Source organism: Siniperca chuatsi, linkage group LG6, assembly GCF_020085105.1.
Source record: "Siniperca chuatsi isolate FFG_IHB_CAS linkage group LG6, ASM2008510v1, whole genome shotgun sequence".
Classification (NCBI taxonomy): Eukaryota; Metazoa; Chordata; class Actinopteri; order Centrarchiformes; family Sinipercidae; genus Siniperca; species Siniperca chuatsi.
In genome coordinates, this window is record NC_058047.1 from 24,496,239 (window position 1) to 24,522,612 (window position 26,374).

General features: G+C 40.1%; 1 protein-coding gene across 8 annotated transcripts in view; it reads left to right on the forward strand.

Annotated features, from left to right (window-relative positions):
• LOC122877310 (cyclin-dependent kinase-like 5) overlaps nt 1-26,374 on the forward strand; it is a 36,661-nt gene that overhangs the window by 5,374 nt on the left and 4,913 nt on the right. For 3 of the 8 annotated variants that reach the window (XM_044198686.1, XM_044198687.1, XM_044198688.1), the window contains exons 4-17: nt 13,778-13,823; nt 13,988-14,124; nt 14,226-14,346; nt 14,989-15,048; nt 17,102-17,192; nt 17,310-17,499; nt 19,227-19,307; nt 20,196-20,362; nt 21,907-22,990; nt 23,380-23,481; nt 23,880-23,985; nt 25,425-25,548; nt 25,799-25,934; nt 26,132-26,254. In XM_044198686.1, coding sequence (XP_044054621.1) covers nt 13,778-13,823; nt 13,988-14,124; nt 14,226-14,346; nt 14,989-15,048; nt 17,102-17,192; nt 17,310-17,499; nt 19,227-19,307; nt 20,196-20,362; nt 21,907-22,990; nt 23,380-23,481; nt 23,880-23,985; nt 25,425-25,548; nt 25,799-25,934; nt 26,132-26,254 — 2,568 coding nt within the window. The remainder of the gene's footprint in view (nt 1-13,777; nt 13,824-13,987; nt 14,125-14,225; nt 14,347-14,988; nt 15,049-17,101; nt 17,193-17,309; nt 17,500-19,226; nt 19,308-20,195; nt 20,363-21,906; nt 22,991-23,379; nt 23,482-23,879; nt 23,986-25,424; nt 25,549-25,798; nt 25,935-26,131; nt 26,255-26,374) is intronic. The other 5 variants (XM_044198689.1, XM_044198691.1, XM_044198692.1 and 2 more) reach the window with 5 other exon arrangements.

The window sequence follows — 26,374 nt, forward strand, 5'->3', positions numbered from 1 at the left end:
CGATCTGCTTTGAATTTGTCAACTTAAATTCTTCCACTACTCTACCACTTCATTTGTTTTCATTCATGTAAAAGTGGCTCTGATAGGTTGAGTTAAAGCAATTAATTTTTTAGCACAAGAATAAGGAAACAAATACACACAAAAAAACAGCAGGAATGTGAAAAGCACACGACCCGCACTGCAGTAATAGCCTTGTCATCTCAGTCCATTTAAGGAAGAGGCTGTGCCAGGAACTGACAGCAATCCAGCATGAATAAGAGAGACTAACTACCTCCTACTTACAGAGATCTGCAGGAAACAGACAAAACACTTTCTGAGCCTTCCTCATCAAAATCCTTGATGTTTTTCTTGTTCTGCAATTGCCGCACATCTGCCCTCATTACAATGTTTATTGCAGCAATGACCTTACTCAATGCATCCATTAGCCAGGTTTCTAATGCGAGCAAGTTAGCTTAAGTGTCAGAATTGTAAAAGACAACAGCACCAGACTTGATGTTGAGCAAGCACTCAGAAGTGAGGAAAAAGAAGAAAAGCCCTGCTGTAAGCCGGAATCACAGCCTATAATTACTGGGCTTTATTATTCAGACTGATTGATCCCAGGCCTAGGCAGCTGCAAATGCCAATGTCTCCATTTTATACAACAGAACTCACATCAATAGACCTCATTTAGGTCCACACAACAGACGGAGGCTGTTGCTTTGTCTGTAACACTCTCTTCACTGTGTTTATTTGTGCGAAAATCTGTCATCATCTCCATAATCGCAAATATTTATCATTCTTGAGGAAATAATGACTTTTTTACTAACACTTGTTCAATGTCTGAAAGGTTTATCAGAACAGTTAACGTTACAGCCGGACAGAAACTGTACATCAGCTGGTCTGATATTGTTGGAGAATAAAATAATTCGATTTTTTATCAGATTTTTTTATATATTGATTTTGATATTTATTACAGAATGAACACCATATTCTTTGCATGTCCATAGTGCATTTGTGCTGCTGATGCATAGGACTAAAGAAAGATATTTAGATATAGTCCCTGGCTTTGTTTGTTGATCAGTTGCCTTGATTTTGTGCTATATAAGTTGATGTTAGCATCTTGCAGTTGAGCACACTGGAGGCAATACAACTTTAAAAGGTGATGATAGGTCAATGCTCTGATAAAACCACTGTGCACTCTGCTCTGTCCAGCACCAGACAGTAGACAAAGTTAGCAACTAGCTGGTGAACAATGTGCAACATTTAACAGCTAAAGAGCCAGATATTTTCCACAGGAGTCGGTGGGGGCCAAAACAGAACTAAAAGGAGAGTGCATGTTGGACTTAGATTTGTTGGGTGACCAGAAGAATTACTCCAAATGAATGATAATGTTACTCTGTGTCGGCTGGATGTGTAAATAGGCAACTGTTTGCTAACACATTCCCCAGAACAGTAAGGTGATAACATGTCAGAATTGTGTTTTCAGCTTGTTCTTCTGTCCATAAGTGGCCAAAAAATCATTTAATGCAGCTTTAAATAATTTTACAGAGTAAATGCCAACGAATCAAATCAAAATCAAAAAGTTCTCCAGTATCAGTATCACTGCTAGTCAAGTTTTACTTCCCTCTTTTATTTAGATGCTACTTATTAAAGAATAGACAGGATTTATATGGGAGGTAGCACATGAAACAAGCCTTATAACAGGTGATCATAGTACCCATTCTTGATCTTAGAAGATTTTACCAACCTAACGGCTCTTAGCTATGGAGGAATAAGGTGCGTCACTCTTCAACAACAGTGCTGATTGGTGGGTTACTGCATTACTGTCTGCAATGTAGTTGAAAAACAAACATTTAAAGAGAGTGTTTGCTACCTGTGTTTTCATTACTTGAGTTACACTTTCATTATTTCTCTAGCATATAACAAAGGAATAACAATCCCCTAGAAGTCTGGCATTTTGCTACTCTTCTGTGGGCATTGTGTGTGCTGGAAATTCCATAATATATGCAGTTTTGATAGAATATTTGTTGGTAACTTTATTGCTTGACGTGTGAAAGCACAGGAGGATGAAGTCTCTGGCTGCAGATCAATATGGACCAGTGCCATCTGGAAAATATTGTATTGTTAGGGTGAATGAACCGACATGTTTTTTCAAGGGCTAACTCACAGATCTATGCTGCATAATTATGTGTGCATACACACAGACGTGGGCACACAGTCAAACACTCGCTTCATGCACAGACGCACACACATACACACATGCATATGATGACACTTTCAAAGCAGAATAACACATAAGCTTACCAAGTGTTTGATGGTGCTGTGACTATGGGCAGGGAAGTGCGCTGGCCAGAGAAAATGGCTGTATTTGTATGTAACAACTGCTGCTGAGTCACAGCTGCTCGTGCTTACAGAACATACTTATTTCACCAGTGACACGCCCCTCAAATTTGGTTTTTACAATACATGTATTTAACAGGAATAATTAGATCCAAGACAGATATGGGGACAGCTATAGAAAGGATGGAAATACAAGTATGCATTCACCAATTTCCACACAATAATCTATTAAAGAGGCTGCTGGATTACAGGGTGCATACCCCCACGTATGCTTTACAACATCTGAACACAGATTTAAGAGTCAGCTGGGCTCAGTGTGACATAGGGAAGTGACAAAGAGAAAAGGATAATGTCAAAGATGGAGTTTTTGATTACATTATTTGGAGTTTTCAGGTATGATCTTTTCATTGTCATTGTTGTAGCCCATATGGTCTAAGCAGATAAGTGTATGTGGATGATTAATATCATTTTTTTACAAGCCCAACTATTATTCCAGCAAGAGTTACTCTCTTTATATGTGGATACCCAGATTATACCACACAAATGGGATAATAGATTTGACCTACATGTGTCACAATAGGCTGTTATTACTGAAAGTATATGCAGTGCATCACTGTGTGTAATGGCTGCATGTTGGCTGCGAGGGCATTATTAGAGGACTTTGTCAACACAAGACGTGGATGAGAATGAGCCTGTGCTTCCACGCCATCATAATAACATGCATTTATGAGGAATGTACAGTATGTTGTAAAGGTGTCTCATTTCAACTCTTAATGCCAGATCGTTGGTCCAAATTAGGCTTGTGTTCATGTTTAATGATGATTTACATTTAAATGCCAATGCATAAACAACAGAATACAGGCTAAATGTAAACATGAAGTTGATATGGAATATGATGCTTGATGTTGCAGCACCACATTAAAGTATAGCTATTGTTGTTACCTGGTAAAGAGACACCGGTTTTGTGTTTTGCCAGCTTACTAATGTTTTCCAACTGTCCTGCCTCACTCAGTCTCAGCCTCACTTGCGCTATCTTGCCAAATTTTGCCACAGTTATTTGATAAGGAGAGCACCCTCACAAAACTAAAACTGCAAAATGCTGCTATGTCAAAAGGGTTGAGCACACTGGGACACAGAGAAGCGTTTGTCTGGTAGTTCTGGTCCATCCTTTATTCATTTCTTGTCCATGTAAATAGATCACCAAAAGAACATGTTTTGGTTCATTTATTCTTTTTTCGTGCCCACTCTCTACTGGGAATACAGTGTTTTATTGTGGTGTGATGACAGAAAATTAGGGCGAAACTAGAATCAAGGATGCTGCAGCTACGTATGCACTTTTGCCAACTGAGCCACAAGGATGCTCCAGGTCTTTTTCTCTTGTCTGTTGATGCTTGATAAAACCCTATGAATTATGCAAATGTGTTGTTAGCTAATTAAGAGGATTTTGTCACTGAAATTCATTATACTAGCGGAGCCTCAGTGAGGATATTGTTAAAGTCAATACACAGCTGTTTTTAAAAATATAAAGTTCATATTTTACAAATAAAAATCCATAGATTTTTAGCCATGCTAGGGGCATGGCTCGACTGATGGCAATGTCGGCCTGTCGGTCGGACTACCACTTTGGTTCAAACTGAAGTATTTCTAAAACTATTGTATGGATTGCCATGAAATATGGTACAGACATTCATGGTCCCCAGATGATCAATCCTATTGACTTTGGTGGTCCCCTGACTTTTCCTGTAGCACCACCATGAGGTTGCCATTTTAGATTTTTTAGTAAAATATCGTGATAACTATTGTATGGATTGCCATGAAATATGGTACAGATGTTCATGGTTCCCCGAAGATTAATCCTAATGACTTTGGTGATCCTCTGAAATTTCTTCTGGTACCACCAAGAGGTTTGCATTTGTGATGAAATGTCTCAATAACTGTTGGATGGATTTTGAAGTTTTGCACACACATTCATGTCCCTTTTAGGATTATTTGGAATCACTTTGCTCATCCCCTGACTGTCCATATAGCGGCAGCGGCAGGTCAAAGTTTCAGTTTGTCCAATACTGGTTTATGACCAGTTCCAATACCTGAAAAACTAATGACATCAGCCTCAGCTGTATTATGTTTAGTTTGAATTAGCAAAAATGTTAACATGCTAACAAGCAAAACAAAGATGGTTAACATGGTAAACATTATACCTGGTAAACATCAGCATGTTATCATTGCCGCTAGCATGGTTGTCGACTCTTAGTCTTGTTAAACAGTATGGTATACATTTGTGAATGTCTGTCTTTGGAAGCCCAAACTAGATAATGTGATCACTTGTGAAGACAAAATATGAACTGTAAATGTGAGATGAAATGGTGGAAAAATGGCACATTTTGTAACTGGTAGCACTATTGTTGTATAATGTTTAAAAATGACTTGTTTACTTCATGATTTCTCCCATTCGTTATCGATATAGTTGCTTTTTTTAAATGGTATCAGACAGAGCACTTTGCAGCAATGCAAAATCAGCTATGTTTAGTTATACTGTAAACTTGGTAATATGGTTCTGGCTTTATGTTTGTTAATTCAATGTGTTGATGAAACTGGGAATATCAGTACCGAGAGTGGAAACCACCCTTTTTGCTTGCTTCAGTCTGACCTTGAGTTCATTGACATGTTATACAGCATGTTTGCACATTGTAGATTACAAGCAAGCTAACCTACGTATGGCTCTCTGTTGACCCAGCAAAAAGTTTGTACACTAAAACTGGACATTTCTGCACATGTTGTTGTAATACAGCAAATGAATAGGAAACAGATTCTTAGGACATAAATGAGTACTGTATATACACTTTGGCTGAGCAGGGGTGGCTCGTAGTTCAGGTGAATATTTTTATTTACCCATAAACCTTGATGCAGTTATGTACTGTATTATCCTATGCATATTTGCCTCTTTGCTTTATACAGCAGCACAATTCTGCTGAAACAATACTGTAGAATTAATTGAAAAAGAAACTTAAAAACAATGGAAGTGGTTGAGTTGAGTTGAGTTGAATTGAGTTGTTTTCTTTTCAGTGTCCTTGAACGTGTGGCACACTTTCTGTTTATCACTAGTTTCACTGGTAGACTGGTGTTATAAGACCTCCCACCCAGATTTACAAATGAAACACTTTGTGTTTAAGTTGAAACTTACCTCTGAAGTAAGTCAAATACAAAGGCTTCTCTCTAGCAGCTAATCTAAATCCTGGATAAGGCTTGTACATGGCCATGGGCAGTTCTTTTGCATGCGGCGGTATGGGAACTGTAGAAGAGAGAGGGTAAACATAGCTGTGGTGGGTATTTATTTAAGCGTGGAACACCTCTTAGGAATGCATACTACACACAGCGTTACCCTGAATGTGCTTATCATCCCATCCCATGAACTGGTTTCCCCAGCCACTCTGTCTACAGAGAGGTAAAACATTGACAGCATCAGGACTCTATCTCCTCAGTCATGCTCTTAAATGATTTAGGTTGGAAGATTTGAAGCATTGAATTATCTGTGATATGTTTTCATTAATCGCAGGAGATTTATAGAGTTAAGCTTCTTTATGAAAAGCCCTGGCCCTTACTGCGGAGGTTTTCTGGCTACATTATGATTGGATCTCAGCCAGAGTCAGGCAAGTGTAAATGCAATCCTGAAAGTAGTTTGCATCATTGAGAACGTATCTGCCCACAAAAAAGAAAAGTCATGAGCGCAGATTGATATGCTATGAACCTCCAGGACAACATAAAAGGAACATTTTTGCCCTTCATCTAAATCTGTTTCATAGTAGTATGTTATGACTGCTACACGAAGATATCATGGAAGGAGACTGCAGAGCAGGTGTGTGTCAGGAGTCATCATCTACGTCTATAAAATATCAGAAAAGATGGCTCTTTTCCATCTCAAAAGAAGAAATTATGTACAGACTGTACACTAACATCGCTTTTGCTAAACGTATGCCTGCCATGTTTGTTTTTGTTGACAGTATACAGGCTTGTTACCTCCTTACCTAATTGCCTGCTTGGCATATATAAAATCCCATTACAGTGTTGACAGAATGCAGATGAGAAAGCATAGAAATAGCAGGTGTAAATGCAGGGCTGTGAGCATGTTTATTATCCAGATAACATATCCACATTATTATTGCATTTTATGAAGTTTACATTTGCTTTTTCTTAAATTTCACAACAGAATATATATATATATATATATATATATATATATATATATATATATATATATATATATATTTTTTTTTTTTTTGATTTGTTGGCTCAAACTCTCAAAATTTCAGAGCACATATAATATACATATAAATACCTCATGTAAGCTACATGAGGTATTTATATGCAGATTATATAAATAGCAACAAGAGAAAGCCTTGCAATCTACAGTACACAGATGTAAGTCTTTGAAATAATGTAGAGGTAGGATTCCCCGTGGTACATGTATTTTGCATTTAACTTACTCCATAGACTATACTACTGTAAACATTCATAATGTAGACTGTAGTGTGTGACTTTTCTACAACAAATCCTACGTATTGAACAAAGCAAAACTCTGATTATGAATTTGTGTTTTTACACTAACTATGACGACTAAAATGAGGTGACTGTATTCTAAAAATTGAGCATGTGATTTACGGTTCAGCACTTTATATGCAAGCGTAGCATTTTGTCTTTAAAGTTAAGAATTATGTGATTTAAGAGTTTTGGACATTGAAACTCTGAGTGTGTGAAAACTGAGGCAATGCAATTGTACATTTACTTATACCAGGTACAAGTTAAGCTGAATGGAACAGGAGGAGGAAGACTGCTGAACCTAATGTTCCTTGAGAAGAGAAGCTAATGTGATGTTGGCATGAAAATCTAAGGGAAAGACATTAGCTTGAGTTGATTGTAGATAGAAATACCTCTTGACAGGGATGTGCATGCATTAGTTGACATGCGAGACGAAACAGACAGCTAAGTAAACCAATTTCCCTCAGACAATAAGTCGGCACTTTCATTAATTGCAGTTTGTAGAAAACTTTGCAGAGAATAATACACACTGTGGACAGCTTGCATTGCATAATCAATCACGTTATTAAACATAAACAAGCAATTTTGTGAGTTGAGAGCAAAGAACACAGCAAGTGTTCTCCTGAGCCGCAGAAAGCATCACATGATCACATGAGTCATCCTATTATTAGCAAGTGAGTAAGAACATATGTGGCACATGCCAAGAGGAGTCTACAGGCACAGTGCTTGCTTCTTGCTTATGGTGAAGGCTCCTGGCAGCTCCAGTATGGCATGGGGTTGTATTTTCCTGGCATGGTTTAGGTTCACAGAACCCCTGAGGGATAAAGACAGATGCCAACACAGAGCCATTCTTGGTAAACATGTTCAGCCAATGGGGAAGCAGTATGTACAATCCAGTCAGTGGTATTTTTTTGAACGATATGAAACCATATACCATGGCCCTTTTAACGCACCAACACCATCCTACTGGTGTTTTACACTATTTTGATAATAAGATCAACATGCACTTATGTATACTTTCCTCTCATGGTGTATGGCTCTCAGCTTTAAGCACGACTTACGTGCCAACTAGCATGGTACTGTGTTCCTCTGCTACCACTTAAGCCGATGAATAGTGCACACATAAAATTTTAATCAAATTTGTACTTCAGCGGGGTTACATCTATTAGCTCTCTTTCTTGTATTAAGAGTAAATTAATCACCAACATATCTCCCTCTCTCTGACTTTAAACTTTTACGGTTAAAAAATTCCCTGGAAATAATCTTTTAATAGTAAATCCACATTTAGTGACTGAGAGCAACAGCAAGCTGTCAATTGGCCTCATGCGGCCTGTTCCTTTTTTTGTTTGTTCCAACGTCCGGTTACTATTGCCAGCTATAGTAACGCTAGCTAAGCTAAGCTAACTGGCTGCTGCTGGCGGTAGCTTCAGATTTACTGTACATATTTTATTAATAATATAATTTTGAATGATAAGCTTGTTAGACAATAAAAACTGCACTGCATAGTATATTAGTATAACTAAAGCTCCACCGTGCACTGTGTTTGGATGAAGAAATATTGTATTAGCGCACATTTTGAACGGCCACATATTGTTATCTATCTATGCATTAGAAAAATACAAATACCAACACGTTCTGACTAGTCACCATGGGCTATTATAATAACATGACTAGCGGATCCCGGCACTGTGCAGGAGAAACTATGTAATTAGCGCAGCTACAACCGCTAATAGCGGCCGATGAATGATGTAAGAATGCTGTATTTTCTACTCTGTATGTTATATTGTAAAACTGGTCATACATTTGCTATAATGCAGGCGCCACAAGCAGCAGATGCCAACTACACAACACGACACATTCCCAGTTCCATTATAGACAGGAAGTTAAAAGATAAAACTATGAAATCGGAGTACTTCCTTGTTGCAGAAACTCACAAGGTCAACAGAGACTAGTTTTTTGCATTTCTGACTACATGCTAATTAGTACAGTCACAGTAGGTGTTTCCGATCAACAAACAAAGAAGCAACACCTGCTGTGATGTCACTCATTAGGGTTGTGTAAGTGTGAGGTAGTATAAAGCAGTCGACTCAAAAATTTCACCTCACAGATAGAAGTTTAAAAACTCTTCTTCAGTTCTGCTCTGTGTGATTCATGGATAGTTTAGTCTTTAATGCTGTGTCACTTTGCCCACTGAGAAGTAATCTATTATCTGCTGGAAATGATTCCTTAATGTTTGCATTGCTTTTACCTGTGACTTTGAATTGTTAAATGGAGAAACCACACAATGATCCAAAAAATGAGTAATTAGTGTATTGACTAGATCTATTAAGCCCATCACTGTTTTAGGAGCTGCCATGTGGCATCAAATGAGTCACTACCGCTCTGCAGTCATCTGTTGTTTGTCCTATCTTGATCATAAATGTTCCTTTTTTAAATGATCTTTTATTTTAGCATTACTTCAGCTTCATTTTGAAAGTTGCGTAACTGATGGCGCTTTTGCCACATATAATAGAACTGATGCGGTAGGCTTACATTTTATTCCTCCTAAATAAGCTGAGTGGCTGTCAGTAACATCTAGATTTATTTAGTGGGAAAAAAAGTCTATCCGCCCCCTTTGAAGGGAACAGTTATTTTTGTACCCAGTGAACAGAAACTGGGACAGGAGAGGAAAAAAGGACTTTCACATCTAGCATTAAATGGGTCACCTTGAGTGGAGCACATGTCTATGTGGTCCTATCAGGAGCCAGAGAGAGAGAGGCAGAGGGATGTAGAGGGGACACAAGTTTCCTGTCTGAATGTTGAAGTCGTCACTGTCCCCTGACAGATAAAGGCTATTTCAAGTTTTCTGAAACACTGTCGAATGCAGACTGTCAGGCCCAGCCCACCTGTTGATGTACCCTGTGTGACTGGAGTCTTTTTCTGAAAATGTTTCCGGTTACAGTTAACTACATTATAATGAAAACAATGGATGTAAAGCACTACATTGTAATTCTGCATCCCAGCATTCAATTTACTTGTCTAACATGCAGTTTGGCTTAGTTGTTCATTCATTCAGAGTTTCTCTTTGGCTTTTGCTTTCACCCCAGTTGTTGTCACATACACACATACAACATAAATCTCTACACCAATATGCATTTTATTACAAAACAGGCTGCAAGGTCACAAGCACCAGTTTTGTTTGTAAATGTTCCTCTTTTTTCTTTATTGAATGAACGTACATTGCTGCCAGTCCACAGGGGTTGTCTCCAGTGACTGAAGTGCTGGAAAAGGGAACTCAATCATGACAGGGAGTGCTGCGTATATGTATCAAGAAATCTACAGAGGAAAAGTTTGAGTTGCAACAGAAACAAATTTGCAGTCCCTTTTTTTGTGTTTTGTTTGAGGTAATTTCCCTGCCTCCAACTGAGCTTTTTGTTGGCTTTGCACTCTAAGCGTCCATCATCCCAGAGATCCACCAGGCTGTTATTAACAAATGTCACAGCCAAGCAGTTCATGTTTGATCTCCTTATTTGGACAGTGTAAATACAGAAATAACATGGGATCTTGGCATTATTAATTTGATCATGTTAGGCTCTGTGCAGAAGAAAGTCTTTGACACAAAACTGATGCCCTTAATGCTGGGTTCAGTCTTGTAGTTTGGCAGCATGCTCTTCAAACCGGATGAAAAATATGACAGCATGATGCACGAAGGAATGTTCCACAGCACCGGCATGACTGCATCCTCCACTGACTAATTGTGCCTTGGAAAATACATGAGATGACTGCTTTAATCAATATTATGAACAATGAATAACTTATTAGTGGGTGATATTTACATAACTTTATAAAATTGATGTATCAGTGTCTCCACTTTGAAGATTTAATCACAACCTTACCGACGTCACAGCAGATGTTCTCTCAGATGTTTTCATTACCAATTTGGGTGTGGCCAGAAGTGCAACGTAAATGAAGGTTTCAACCCTCAGAGAGCATCTGCTGCTGAATAACTGTTTAAATGAGTTGGACTAGTTTGTGGCATAATGTTTTTCAACTTAGTTACATGTAACTTTACAGGTCTTCTGCATCATTCTTTTTGCATCGGTTTTACTGAAGCATTCTTTTGGCTGATAAACTTACACTCTGTACACTAGTATTTTGGATATAAATACTGTATTTTAGGGTGCCTGACTTTAGGAGGTATCAAATAGGTGGTCTTGTTTGACCCAAGTGCTTAATCTGTGCTATTTAGGTCATGGGAGAGGGACAGCATGTTCATAGTAAATAATAATTTACCCAGCTTGGTTTCTCTCCCACACAAATGAGACTCACATTCCATGGCCACATGGGGATTCCTAAAGAGCTTAAAATAAAATGTTACACAAAACGGTTGAGAGCAGCTGGTGTACTGCACTGATCCCTCCAACATGAACATGCACACACAATGAAACATATTTGAACAAATGAGAGATCAATGTGTGTTATTAACTGTTTTATACTGTATGTTTTCGTTCTGACTGCTTTCTGTGGTTTACACTTGAAGCAGAAATAACCTGAACCTGACTGACTGTAATGTGCTGTGAATTGGAGCAAAGAATTCTAACTGGTTAACTTAGGTCTCTTAAGTTGTGAGGTTACTAGTTGGGTAGTTTGGGTGGTATTTAGTGAAGGTGGGGATGATGGGAATGCTCTATGTGAGGACACTTTTTTTCTTATGAGCAAATCAATGCTGTTGGCACTGGTGAAGTCCTGTGAAATAGTGCTGCACCTTCTTTGTTCATCTGACAAATCGTTGCTTTCTCAACCTTCTGCCACGTGTGTGTTTACCAGCATGAGAGTGTAGGAAAACATTTTGTAGTGTCTGTGATGTCAATATCGGTTTCCAAAGGGACATTATGATGCCTGGATTTAGGTATACTGCTTTTTGGCAAATGGGTAGTGGAACCTGGGTTTAACTGAGGTGAGACAAGCAAGCAGCAACCACCAAGTGAAATAAACCGAGACATGTCAATTAAGTAAAGAAGCCCCCAACACTTAATTTTAAGCTTAATTCCTTTTTGATAAAATTGTGTTTTTTCATTCACCATCAAGATACTCATTAGAAATTAGCCATTGAGGCCATAATCTGTTGGCTCTGTGTTTCTAGAGGGATATTTTGCATTTCATGGCCAGTAGAGGAACTGCATTTTTCTGTTTTATTTTTGGGGGGCTTTTTTTGTTTTTATTTTGATAGTGCAGTTGTAGATAGACAAGGCAAAGAGAGAGGGGATGGGATGCGAACCCGGGGTAAGGACTCAGCCTTGATTCATGCATTGTACGCTCTACAAGGTGAGCTATTGGAATAGCATTTTAAAGGAATAGTTCAGAGTTCGCTTTCTTGCTGAGAGTTTGATGAGAAGACTGATACTACTCTAGTGTCTGCACGGTAAATATGAAGCCACAACCAGCAGGTGGTTAGCCTAGCTTAGCACAAAGACTGGAAACAGGTGGAAACAAGAAGCCTGGCTCTGTCCAAAGGTTAAAGCTCACTAATTAACACGTTATATCTAGTTTGCAAACATAGATGTAAAAACAAGTTACATGGTGGAACTATTTCTTGGCCAGGTGCAGTGACTTCCTGGGGCCTCATTACAGAAACTTCCTAAGTCTGAAATCCTATCTTATCTCAGTTTAGGATGACATTTAGGATTTTTGGTGCTACAGAAACATGTTTCCTAACTGTATTTAGGGAAAAAAATTGAGGAATCGAGTTTACAGTTCTAGTTAGGATTTCTAAAGTTAAGATAAGATACGGGGTCTGACATAGGATAGGACAGCCATGAGTTTAGGAATTGCTTCTGCAATAGGAAGATAGGATTTTTCCTATCTTTGAAACTTAAGTTAAGATAGGACAAGCAGTTAGGGAATTTTTCTGTAATGAGGCCCCTGGAGTCTTGCCATCACTGTGAGGTTGCCAGGCACCAGTGTGCAGACTTACATAAGTAAAGAGTTAGATGTACAGTACATATAATTAAAGCCTACAATTTTCAAGACTTCTGATCCTGGGTAGTTGAAATGCACTGTAACTACTGATCGGATTGTGTTTCCTCTATTAGTGGAACATATTAGTGAACATTAAGACATATAACGGGTTATTTAATTTATACCCTGCAGCGCATCATCTCCCTTCACTCATGCTACCTTGCGTGTGCACAGTACAGTGATGCTCATGAAGATGACCCTGGTGTGAGTCATCTTGTATTTCTCCGTGCTGGGAGGAGGGCTCACTGTTCTCTGTGATCCATGTTGGAGTGGTGCGATGCTGCCTTTGGCTTTCTGAGGGGGGGAAACTGGAGCACAGCTCTGAGCCATAGGCAGAAATACCAGGCCTAACTAGGACATGTCGAAAAACGGGGCTAGTGGTGGGGCGTCTCTCAGAGAACTTCATGGAGCGACTGAGTGACTCAGTGGTGATTAGTTCTGAATTTCTTTGTTTGCTCCATGTATTGTTGATTATTTCACGTCACTCATGCCTGCAAACAAGTGACACAGACTGTTTTTGCAGGACTGTTTCATGAGCTATACACTTTTCCAGGTGCGCCAGTCCTTTTTGCACTACATTTCAGCAGCATTCCAGCTAGAATAGTGGTACCCAATTTCTTTATGCTTGTAACCCCTTAATATGAAGCAAAGTCTACTTGCATCCCTTCTCGTGGAGAAGGGCTGAAACATATGTGTTTGTATTATAGATTAAACCATTTATACCTTTTTAACCAAATCCCACACAATTGAATGTAAAACTGTGTTGTCCACTTATTACCACTAGTAGCAGTAGTAAAAGCAGCAAAAGTAACACTGTTATATGTGTTTTCATCTCTGCTGTTGTGTTTTCCCACTGTCATGATGTATTGACCGCAGCAATAAACAGTAGGACTGATTTCTCACTAGTTGCTGTGTGTTTTTGTTGCAGGAAACCAATGAAATTGTGGCCATTAAGAAATTCAAGGACAGTGAAGGTAAGAGGACAACAAGTCATCATCGTAGAACACTGGTGTGTTTTTTTTTTTTATTGCCATCAAGGTCGTCATCATTTTTATTTCCTTTGGGATGCATCCCATCCTCATCACTACATGTAAGCCCAACGTGATCCTGATTTCCCCTCTGTCTCACCTCCATGCAGAAAATGAGGAGGTTAAAGAAACTACGCTACGGGAGCTTAAGATGCTCCGCACCCTCAAGCAGGAGAATATTGTTGAGTTGAAAGAGGCCTTCCGCAGAAGAGGAAAGCTCTATCTTGTCTTTGAGTATGTGGAGAAGGTAAGCTTCTTCTTCAGACTTCTACACTGACTTTGTAATGTTACTGTCACCAAGTTTGGTGGTCATCTTGATTTTTTGGTGGCGTTTTTTTCTCTTTTTAGAACATGCTTGAGCTGCTTGAGGAGTTACCCAATGGTGTTCCGACTGAGAAAGCACGCAGCTACATCTACCAATTAATCAGAGCAATTCACTGGTGCCATAAGCATGACATAGTTCACCGAGGTAAAATCTCTTTTTTTCTTTACTTTATTTGGACACATAATACAAACACTGAGAGGGAGACAGTGTTAATGAGGCAGAGAAGAGACTTTCCAGCCATATTTGATCCTAAGCTAGGAGGCTCATGCAGGTCCACAGAGCACAGCATTTAACACTGGGCACCATCTGTGCTTAGATTTTGAGAAACAACAATACTGTACATTTTCAGTGTAAAATAGTATAATCTATATGAATGACTGTTGTTGACTATTGTTCACAAGATGTGAGCTTTTGGGCTAATCAGTGGCAGCAGAGCAGGAAACCAGATGGCCCATGTGAGCTTTTGGCACACTGAATGCAACAGAGCAGGCATCCAAATGGCCTGTAGTATACCCAGGCACACATATGACATTTTTATTGAGGGATTTGATGTATAAATTATGGTTTGTCATGATAATCTGTAAATTTTCACTGACTGAACTGGTTTCTTGAATTCTTTGTTTGCTGCTTCTTACAAAGATACTTTGTAAATTTAAAAGAATTTTATCTTTTCAATGAGACGAATAAACATGTGTTGGCAGGAATGATGGTAGTGGTGATGTAACGATGATGCCCCTCGCCAGCTTATGTGCTGTCTTCCTCCCCATCTGTGTTCTTCCTCCTCAGACATAAAGCCAGAAAACCTTCTCATCAGCTCTGATGACGTCCTCAAGTTATGTGACTTCGGTGAGCACCTCTATCAAATACTCATACTGTAAGAGCTGGAAGGAAGGTGGCCAAACAGTCAAAGCTGTGATGTAAAAGGAGTATTTTCAACATAGACTATATTTGGCTGAAACCAGTGCTTCAGGAAGGCAGCAGCCAGGCTTCATCTGGTTATCTAAAGCTTTGTGTGCAGCCGTCTCTCCTGGTTCTCAGGCTGCCGCTGTGCATTCTTCCCTCATCGCAATTAATGAAACGTGTTGGAAAACAAGAGGCTAATCACGCTTTGATTCAATCTGGTAGCGCCACAACAAAACGGGGGAAACGGAAAACATGACATAGCCAACATCATGTAGGCAATCTGGAGTGAGAGACTGAAGACCTGCTGTTTGCTCTGTGTCAGCCAAAGGCATTGAGAGAACAGACAGAGGCCAAACAGACTCTGCTGTGAAGGTTTACATTTGGGACTGTGTCTTACTGCACATTTATTTTCATTGTGTGTTGTTTTGATTTTGAATGTCGGTGCAAGCAAGTTTGAGAAATACCCAAACTGGAAATGAAAAGCTCATGCTAATAGCTGTGTTAAATGATTCCGTCAGTGTATTTCAGATTGACAGTTTTTCCCTTTCCATCAAGCAATTATTCCTGCAGAAATGGTAAAGGGAAAGAAAATGTTCCTGGACAGGTTTTTTCCCTCTGGGCAGATTTATCATTCATTTTATTTTCCTTGGAATTTTTAAAGGAATAGTTCGACATTTTGGGAAGACCTTGCTTTCTTGCAAATTAAAAGATTGATTGATTGTACTAAGAGAAGCAACCACATTACACCAATCCTCGCTGCCCTCCTCTGGTTATCTGTGAGTTTTAGAATTGATTTTAAGATTTTAAAGCCTAAATGGTCTGGCTGCTGCCTATATCTGTGATTTGCTAACTCCCTATGAGCCTGATCGCTGCTTGAGATCCTCTGACAGTGCCCTACTAATGGCTCCAAAATCTCGACTTTTGCTGTCCGGGCCCCTCAGCTGTGGAACTCCCTGACCGGAGATCTCAGGCAGGCAAACTCAGTATCCTCCTTTAAATCTCTTATTAAGACTAACTTTTATCGTATGGCTTTTTCTTAACTGATGGTATTTGTTGTAATTATTTAAATTATTTTATCATGTTTATATCTAAAGTTGAGGATTTTATTTGCTTTTATTATATGTTTTTATTGTAAAGCATATGTAATGTTCTTGAAAGGTGCTATATAAATTTTGTTGTTATTATTATTATTATTATTATATTTAGTGTACCAACATGATAGTGGTATTGATGTTCTCATCTAACTCTTGGCAAGACAGCAAATAAGCTTATTTCCCAAAATTATGAAAAGGAATTGAGATTTTTACCCAAATAGTTAAAATCTGTATGAGAGGATATATGTTAAACAATATCCAGGAATAAAGGAATAGTTCGACATTTTGGGAAATATGCTTATTCGCTTTCTGGCAGAGAGTTAGATGTGAACATTGATACCGCTGTCATATCTTACCGTTAAATAAAATGCTACTGCTGGTTAGTTTAGCTTGGCACAAAGACTGGAAACAGGGAGAAACAAATAGCTTGGCTAAATCTGCCTACCTACTAAAGCTCACTAAATGGGAGTGGTATCGATCCTCTCATCTAACTCTTGGCAAATAAAAAAGCAAATTTGCAAAAAGCGTATTTCTATCCAACTATCTATTACATTATAGACAGTTTTCAGTATTTGTACATTTCTAGCTATGCTTCAGAATTATGAAAATGAATTCAGATTTTTACCCATAATGTAATAGTTAAAATCTTTATGACTGGATATGTGTTAAACAATATCCAGTATTAATATGACTACCTTTACCAGTGCAATGTGTCACAAGTGGGCTCATCATCTCTCCTATATGAGTGCAGCTTTTCCCTAACTCAACTACTTACTCTTACACCTCTGAATCATAATGAGCGTCCAGAGAGGCCAGCTGTCCTTTTTATGTGTCTCAGCATGTAGAGCATATCAAAAACCTCCTCATTATACTATATTGCTTCCTCTGTCTTCTCTTGCCAGGCTTTGCACGTAATCTCTCTGAGGGGACTGATGCCAATTACACCGAGTATGTGGCCACTAGATGGTACCGCTCTCCAGAGCTCCTTCTCGGGTATGTCCGGTATTTTTTTGCCTTGTCCAGGAACTCAGTCACTACACTGACATATCCTTTTAGTAGCTATTCTTATGCCTGGCCTTAATTACCAACCCCTTAAATCTCTGGTCCCAGGGCTCCTTACGGGAAGGCAGTGGACATGTGGTCAGTGGGCTGCATCTTAGGAGAGCTGAGTGACGGGCAGCCTCTATTCCCGGGAGAGAGTGAGATTGACCAGCTCTTTACCATCCAGAAAGTGTTGGGACCCCTGCCGCCAGAACAGATGAAGCTCTTCTATAACAACCCCCGCTTCCATGGGCTGCGGGTAACACTCTTTAGCCAAACCCTCACTACGCTTCACTCTGCTGACCCATCCCCTCCATGTTGCTCTTATTACCACTTCTTTCCTTTTCTTCCATCACTCTCAACTTGATCTTGTCTCTCCTTTGCTGTCTCTTTCAGCCTCCTCCTCTTTTTCTCCTTCCCTTATTTATTTTCTCTCCCTGCTATGTCTTTGCACTCTGCCTGTTTTTTTTTTCTTCTCCTGGCTGAATTTGCTGTGCCGTGACTGATTGGATCACAATGACTCATCGTGTATCATGTATCCTGTATGCTCTGTGAAGGAAGGCTGTGATACGTCTTCTGTGGCATGCTGGTGGTACAACAGACCTGGGTCGTCCTTCCCTTCCCCTGTCTGCCCACGCCTCAGGATATAATTATTAGTTAGTAAACTGCCCCCCTGTGAATACCTGACAGTGAAAACCCACTGATAAGGACCCTGCTTCATAATGCTGCATTTTAAAAAATTGGTTAATGGGTAGAGGAAAATTTGGCAGTATGGAGCCTAAATTCTTGTCTGAAGTCCAGCTCATAAATACATATAAGTTGCTTTTCTACAGAACTGCTATTGTTAGTGCTTGCTTAAAAAAAAAATTGTCTCCACAACATTTCTATGCCCACTGTCATTTAAATGAGTAGAGAGCGTCACCCTGCCAGCAAACTTCATTGAACACTGGACATTCACATTTAAGCCCCTCTCTCACAGTCAAATTATCTTTATAACAGCAGAGAAGCCCATGGAGAAAGGAGAATGGTGTTTGAAGGAACAATACAAACTGTTTTTATTCAAATCTTAATGCATCTGTCCAATAAGAAACCACACAACACTTGTGAGTGAACACAGGATGTTTTATCGTTGTTTTATCACGTTGGCCACCTACGGTGTGCTTTCTGCAACACTTGGAAATGTGTGATGTAAAAAGAACAGCTTCTGGACTTTTTTTTGGCAAACAGCAGATTCACAATAGTCAGAAGAAAAATTCTGTCAAAATGAAAGGCTGACATGGGAAGACAGAATGTGGAAGAAAGCACATGCAACAGCGCTCTTGTGAGTGACCTTCAAACTGAATTATGGTTTGAACTCTCCTCCTGTTTTTTTTCCCTCCTAGAAACCTTTTCTAATGAATCAGAAGTGTGGACCCTAGATGCTAATGTGGTTCCAAATAAAGAATAAAGTATCAGGAGTCAAAGCAATTATAGAACCAGCCTTTTAAATGTACTTATTGATGCTGTTCCTACTATTGACAGTAATGCGATTACAACAGCATAGAGCATGGCCACATTGAAAACATTTCAAATCTTGACCTCGAAGGACATTTTCCTAAAGAAAAACAACCTGGATGGTGCCTTCTTAAACACAGTATTAACAATTTTTCACCAGTTCAATTTCATATCAATATGAACCTCCAGATATTTGTATTAGGAAACTATTTCAACCTGCTGATTTTGAATGAGAATTGGTGATGCTCCTTCTTTCCCTTCCCCTTTGAAGGTCAATAACTAGCCCCTTACTAATATTAAAGTTGAGGTAGTTAACATCACTTGCAATGAAAACTAGTTGATTACACATACTCCTCGACTCTACACACAAAGTACAGGTGGCTGATATTGCTGGTCTTTCTACAAAGTAGTGATTATTCGATCATTTATCACTTGGACATTTGTTGTGGCTACATTTTTGGCTGTACTATTATCCATTGTTTCTTGTTTTAGTTCCCTGCTGTGAACCACCCCCAAACCTTGGAGCGAAGATACCTGGGAATCATTGGCGGAGCCCTGCTGGACCTCCTAAAGGTGGGGATCACTGGCAAAGCTGGCATAGCTGCTCTGCTGCGTAGATGTTTTCATTTCTACCTTTTATCTTGTTTCATTTTATTTCTGCTTACACGCAATCATGAAAAGATACTCTGTAACCATTAAAACTCCAATTTTCATAAACGAGACATCTGATAATTGCATCATTATCATCATGTTTACGTCGTGACTGCATGATGCCTCCTCACTGCTTCAGCATCTCTCAGCTCATATCCCGGTTCCAGCACTGCTGTTATTGCTGTGTCTGCACTGTAAACAGGAGCTCCATGTCAAGAATGTGGGTTGTGCTTGTGCACTTGCGCTTTTCCCAGCAGATAATGACTCACTGCTAACATAATGTCATCTTAGGACTGACTTCAGCAAGGACAGGCATCTCTCTCATTACTAATCAGGCTTTCTTGAGTTGAGTTTAGATATTAATTTAACCAAATATATGTTTGCTAATTGCTAATGCAAAGCTGCCTGGCTTGCAAAGAGTAATTGTCTGTCTTATTCGTTCTGTTGTTGTCCTGAGAAAGTGAATTTAGTAGCTGCCACTATAAATTTTAGTTATATAAAGAGTTTACAAACTATCTTCAGTTCACAGGTTTTATTTTGAGTGCATTCACACAGGATTCAGCTTACACTAAAGCCTATGGAGACAGGTTATTAAAGATATTTATTTGAGTAAGAAAAAAGCAAATGTCACAAATCATATTTAACATCATTGTTTGGCTTGTTTGGTGACTGTAGGACACAATTAAATGTAGCAGCAGCCTGACTTTTATGATAATGGTGATGACTCATAATAGCATGACTGTTTCATTTTGCTGGATGTTCGGGGTGTCTCGAGGACTCACAGGCTCCATCTGTATGTTTGTGCCTTAGAACCTGCTACTGCTGAACCCGACAGAACGCTTTCTCACAGAGCAGAGCCTAAACCACCACGCCTTCCAGACCCTGCGGCTAGTGGAGCGGCCCGGCCCACCCACACCTACACCTGTACGCTCCTCCAAGAGAAAACCTCACCATGGAGACAACACCACCCCCAGCAGGTCAGCAGTGAGCACTATAGCTAGTTTAAGCTTGTCAGTGTCTCCCTGTTGTTCAGATGCATAGGTTAATGTGTTTTTTCTTATGCAAATGTGACCGGGTGTGTTCAGTCAACAGCCCCCTGAGGACTATTATCTGCATTATCTGCAGCAGTCACTGTGTAGTGACATTTTTGCAGAACGTATTGCCCTTTGTTAGAGGATTCAGACTCTCTCTCCCGCCTTTCCTGTCTCTATCTACAGCTGATACTGTCCAATAAAGGCAAAGTGCCCAAAAACTAAAAAAGAAAAGCATATAAAAAAAACCTGTTATGCACAACAGTTCCAGAAGTATGGTACGGGATAAAAACACTAAAAGTTGAAATATCTTATTTCCATAGTGGTCCTGACCTGCCCCAAATCATGGTAGCAACAAAGCTGTGCCCTGCTACATTACCACTAATTACAGTAGATACAGTATTGCTCATTATACAAATTGTAAATTTTTACTGCAGTACTAAATACATTAATCCATCTCTACTCTTTCCATTTAATTAAATAAAATGTTTTTACACCTGTTTTTAAAAACATTAATAGATTCCGACAATCTCGCACCTGAAACTGACCTAATTGTTTCCATGATGGCCCAGTAATCAGTAATCAGGCCTACTGGGCCATCATGGAAACAATTAGGTCAGTTTCAGGTGAAACTAGCTAGAGTAATCAACAGATACTCACGTAGACTCCTTCCTGAGGGCAGGGCTTATGTAACACAGAGTAGCTTAAATTTTCTGAGTTCCCGGTCCATTTTTTCACAATTGAGAATGACTTCCGGATGGGAGTCGAAACGTCTTGATTCTGAAAACAGTGTCCAGATGACTACGACTGAAACCTTTTCTATGATAGAACACTCCTGGACAAATGAGGGACTACACCGACTAATATTAAGAAACTATTTTTTTTCTATTTAACATTTTTTGGGAGACATTACACTTCTGGACAATTTTTGAACCATAGAATTGCCAGATACATTTTGATCTAGTAACCCTCTCTAAGTAGGTTACTGAGGTATGACTTTGTATTGTAACTCCGTTGTGGGTGACATTAAGAAATCTGGTTTGAGCAAATGTACTATTTAAGGCAACAAATGTACTATTTGAGGTAAAAAGGGTAGCGAGAGTCTGTTGTCCACTTGCCATGTGCTTAATTTCGACATTATTTGACCAAGCATGTTTTCTAATTCAAAGACACATTTTGAATTCACTAACAAAGCTGAATCATCAGCATACAGGAAGAGCTCACAATCAACTGCAGATTTAATATTGTTTACATATATTAGGAAGAGTAGGGGTCCTAAGATTGATCCCTACGGAACACCACACGTGACTGACCACTCCTTGATCTGATAAGGTGTCATTGATTTCTACACACTGAATGTGATTACTAAGTTATGATTTAAGCCAACTAACTACTAGGTTATCACACCCAATAGTCTTGAATTTATTTCATAAAATTTAATGTTTGAGTACAGTATATTGATGTTGTCCTTTCTCTCTGCTCTTGCTCAGGAGCCATGGGGGAAAGAGCTCAGGAAGCCACCGCTCCAGCAGCAGAGAGTGCTCTAGCTTGCCCCGGCACGAAGACCTCCACCCCAGCAACGATGGCTTTCTGAATGGCAACATGCCTGCAGCGATCAACCTCAGTCCCACTCTGCATCCCAAGAACTACCAGCCGCAGATCTACAACCACTCCACCTCGTGCAACATGGACCTGGCCAGCAGCAACCTGCCTCATCTGCTCAGCCCTGGGGAAGCCAAGAGCAAGGGCGACTTCGAGATGAATCTGGGGTCCAAGGTGTCCGACGGCCCCGGAGCCAAGTACCTCAAATCCAATTTCCGCTCACAGCAGAACCGCCATTCTTTTGTGGAGGGGAAGAACAACACGCTTCAGTCAGGGGAGAAACACAGTCGGCACAGCTACATGGAGTCCCACAGCTCCACGCCGTCCTCCTCCAAGTTCGCCTACCTGAACTTGTCCAAGAGCTATGGCACGCTTAGCGATGCCAAGTCAGTGGGGAACTTAAATGATGTGCATCTTTATGCTGATGAGCCTACATCTCGCTATTTTCCCACAAGCTGCCTCGACCTCACAGCCCCGAGCAGCCCAGCAGCCCGCCGGGTGGACAGACTAGGACCCGGCACAGCTGGCAGAGGAAGCATCCGTTCTGACAGAGAGAGCAACACCCTGGACTCGTCCTACAGGCGCTCCTCCACCCGCCACAAGGCCTCAGAGGAGGCCAAGTCGCCAGATGCCCTGGACCCTGGGGAAAGTGGCGTCGAAAGGAGCCACGCTCACTCTCTGTCTGCCCCACATGACCCTCTGTCTTACGGTCAGGGATACACCAGCCCCTTCTCCTCCCAGCAGCGGCCGCACCGCCACTCCATGTACGTACGGAGGGACCACCAGAGGACACATGGGGCAGAGGAGGGGCTGGCGGTGGGGCAGGGCGTACCTACCAGAGCCAGCAGCCTCCAGCTCCTATCTCCACAGCTGCAGCACCGCACGCTGCCTCGCCACTCTGGGGGCTCCTCCAGAGAGGAAGACATGAGTAGGGTCAGTCATCAGCCCACATCAAACCTCTCCAGCCTTAAGGAAAGCCTAAGCCTACATGATCTAATCATATCAAATGCCAGATTGTGTTGGATAACTCTATCTCAGTCTCAGTTTCTACAACAATGTGGCCAGGATTTATTCTGGTGGCATCTGAAAATATCATGATCTGTGTTAAGGTTTTCAGCCAGATCTTGTTAGTCAGTTTCCCAGGTTTGTAGGAATGGCAGAATTAACATAGCTACAGCTTCATCCTATAGACATTGCAAGTGTTAAGAGTGTGTCTTTCTTTTTAGGATATACAGTGAATCACATTAACTGTATATTTATATATACTGTATATACACATATAGTATATATAGTGTGTGTGTATTTGTATGTGTGCTGCAATGCTGAGCTCACTTCATGCTTCATCATGTCTCCATTAACAGAGCGAACAGGCACCCACTGAGGTCACCCACAGCAGACCCCCAATAAGGGACTCCACAAGGGACAACACCGCATCTTTTCACACACAGCGGCAAAAAAGCGAGGTCCGACATTCTGCCTGCACCCACCATTCCCCACCCACATCCACACTCTCTGTAGACTGGATGTGGGTGGATACTGCTGTCATGAACTGCTCTCTCTCTCTCTCTTTCTCTGTCTCTGCACATCAGATGCCTCTTCATTTTCTCTGTGTGCTTTGCTTCCCTTTAATGTGACTACTTATGATAGCACAAGCTTGTCATCAGAGCATATTTCAGTTTGATTCTGGAATACATTTATAGCATCTACAGATATTGTTTTATTGTAATGACCACTTGTAAGTCAGTACGCCTCCCTTTTTTCTCTTCTTTCAGGTAAATTAAAAATATCAGTACAGATAGAGAGGCATGCAAAGCAGTTGGCCTTTAGTTTTTATGTGACTAGGTCTTCTGTTGTGACTCAGGTTGGCTTATATCATGACCAGCAAACAGAAGATGGGGGCTCTTCCAAAGAGAACCGTAACATCTACAGTGAATCCATGCCTAGGAGGGTGGGCAGCTTCTACAGAGGTTGGTTTAGTCAGACTGATATCTCTGGCCGTGTCTTGCTTTCTTTCACTGCACTGTGAAGATCAAGATGTCAATTCAGTTTTAAGCATCAGACACTTGACTGCAGTTTACTGCAGTTGACAAAATCATTTCTTACAAATCATACTGTATGCTCATAGATCAGGTCCTACTTAAAGTCTCTATGGGTAAAATTTTTATGTGATTACAACATCTTTTGTTCATCTGTTGATTGAGTGTAAAAATCTTAAAACATTTTTTTAACACGAACACCTAACAAACAAACACTTTTGACAAGGATCCACTGATTTTGGTTATTACAAGACCAAGAGTCTACAGCCATGCTAGCGCAGTGGTGCTTTGAGCTAAACAGTAACATCAGCATGCTAACATGCTCACAATAACAATATTAACATGCTGACATTTAGCAGGTATTTTTCACCATTTTAGTTTAGCATGTTAGCATGCTAACATTTGCTAATTAGCTATGTGCAGGTATTTGGTCATAAACCAAAGTATTAGACAAACAAAATGTTTGACCTGATGATGGTGCTAGATGAAAAGTCAGAGGACCACCAAAGGTATTACAGTTCATATGGTGAATGTCTGTGCCAAATTTCATGCAAATCCATCCAGTAGTTGTTGAGATATTTCAGTCTGGAGTGGTGGACTGACTGACCGACCAACCGACATTGCCATTCCAAGAACCAGGTCGCTAGTGTGGCTAAAAATTTACATGTGTGTTTTAACATAAACACATAACATAAACAAACATTTGTAAGGATCCTTAAAATCTGGCCAATAAAGAACTGAGACACAGATATGTACTGAGCAGGACAATTTCCAATTTTTTTCAGTGCTCTCTAATGGACAAACTATGTAATGGGGACGCTGTTTCTAAATGACCTCAAACAAATTTTTTGGCATTAATATACTGGCATTTCTATACTGACATTTGTAGTTACTTAATGGCCAACATGTTACTATTCTGATGGCATGATCCAGGTTGCATCTATTGCTTTCAGTCCATTTATGTCAGTGTCCAAGATCCATTGGGGTAGCGGAGTACACTGGTTGTCTGCCACAGTGTCTTTATTGATACTACCACAGAGGGACACCAAAGTTGGGAACTTTCAAATCTTTCACAGTGGTTGTAATGAATGGAAGTTGATGTTCTGTTGTTGTGAAATTTTTCGTTATCTATAATTTCAGTTCTTAGCTGCAAATTACTACAAAACCACCTCAGTCCTCTGCTCTATTCGCTTTCTTCTTTTACTCATGTCAACATTGGAAGGAAAATGTTAAATTTAGTTTTATTTTAAATATATGCAGTACATCATCTGTCAAAACGTATACAGTTTTGAAATAGTTGGTACAGACTGCAAAACCAGTCTCTGTGCATCAAAAGGTGAATTTACATGTTTGTTGTGTTTGTTGAACAGTCCCTTCTCCTCGGCCAGACAACTCCTTCCATGATAGCAGGGGTCAGAGCCGGGGCTCTGGCCTGTCCGGGGATGGCACGGGTTTGACGAACCACTCCAAGCGTCAGCCGGCATTCGACCCCTGGTAATTATCTCTAACCACAACACACCATAGTTTATGTTGTTCCAAAGAATATCTTCTCTAACTTAGGTCACCTTGACAACAACAAAATTTTGTTCATTGTGCATTGCTCTGTGAAACAATTTTCTGGCGGATTAAATTTCACACTGGTCACATAACATGGTGGTTTTAACAGAAATTGCCAGGTCTTACTGGGAGTTGAAAGGCTTTTTAGTTGGGACATCATGCTCAGTACACTTTGTTTTATTTTCAGGACTGGCCCAGATACTGTAGTGTTGAACCCCTCTGAGCCATCCAAAGAAAAGGAGAAGCAGGGTTTCTTCAGAGCAATAAAGAAGAAAAAGAAAAAATCTCAAATGGTAACTTGCATGTCAAGTACTTCTGAGGATGTAAGCCATGTCTGGATGCACTATATCATGCATATGTCCTTTGATGTCTGTCTGCATACTGTATCTCCTCCTCTGCTTTTCAAATGGTTAATGCTTTGGCCTTATTAGCACCTTTCAAGAGATATAAAATCATTTCTTCTTGTTGTCATGTGCATCATGTTTCCCTGTGCCACCAGTCATGTGCCTCTGTATTACAGATGCAAGTCCCTGATGGAAGGCCTCCTGTCATGAAGAAATGCCTTTTCCCTTTGTTTAGCCCAAAGAATAACATAAAGCATAGTTCCTCTGTGAGAGTCCTCCCTGTAGTGTCCTCTCCCATGGTACATGCTGTTTTACACTATCCTACTCACCCCCTGACCCCACCCATCTCACACTGCATGCATTAACAACAATAATCAAGACTGCTTTATTGTTTCATTTTAAGCTTGTTTTCAGTGGTT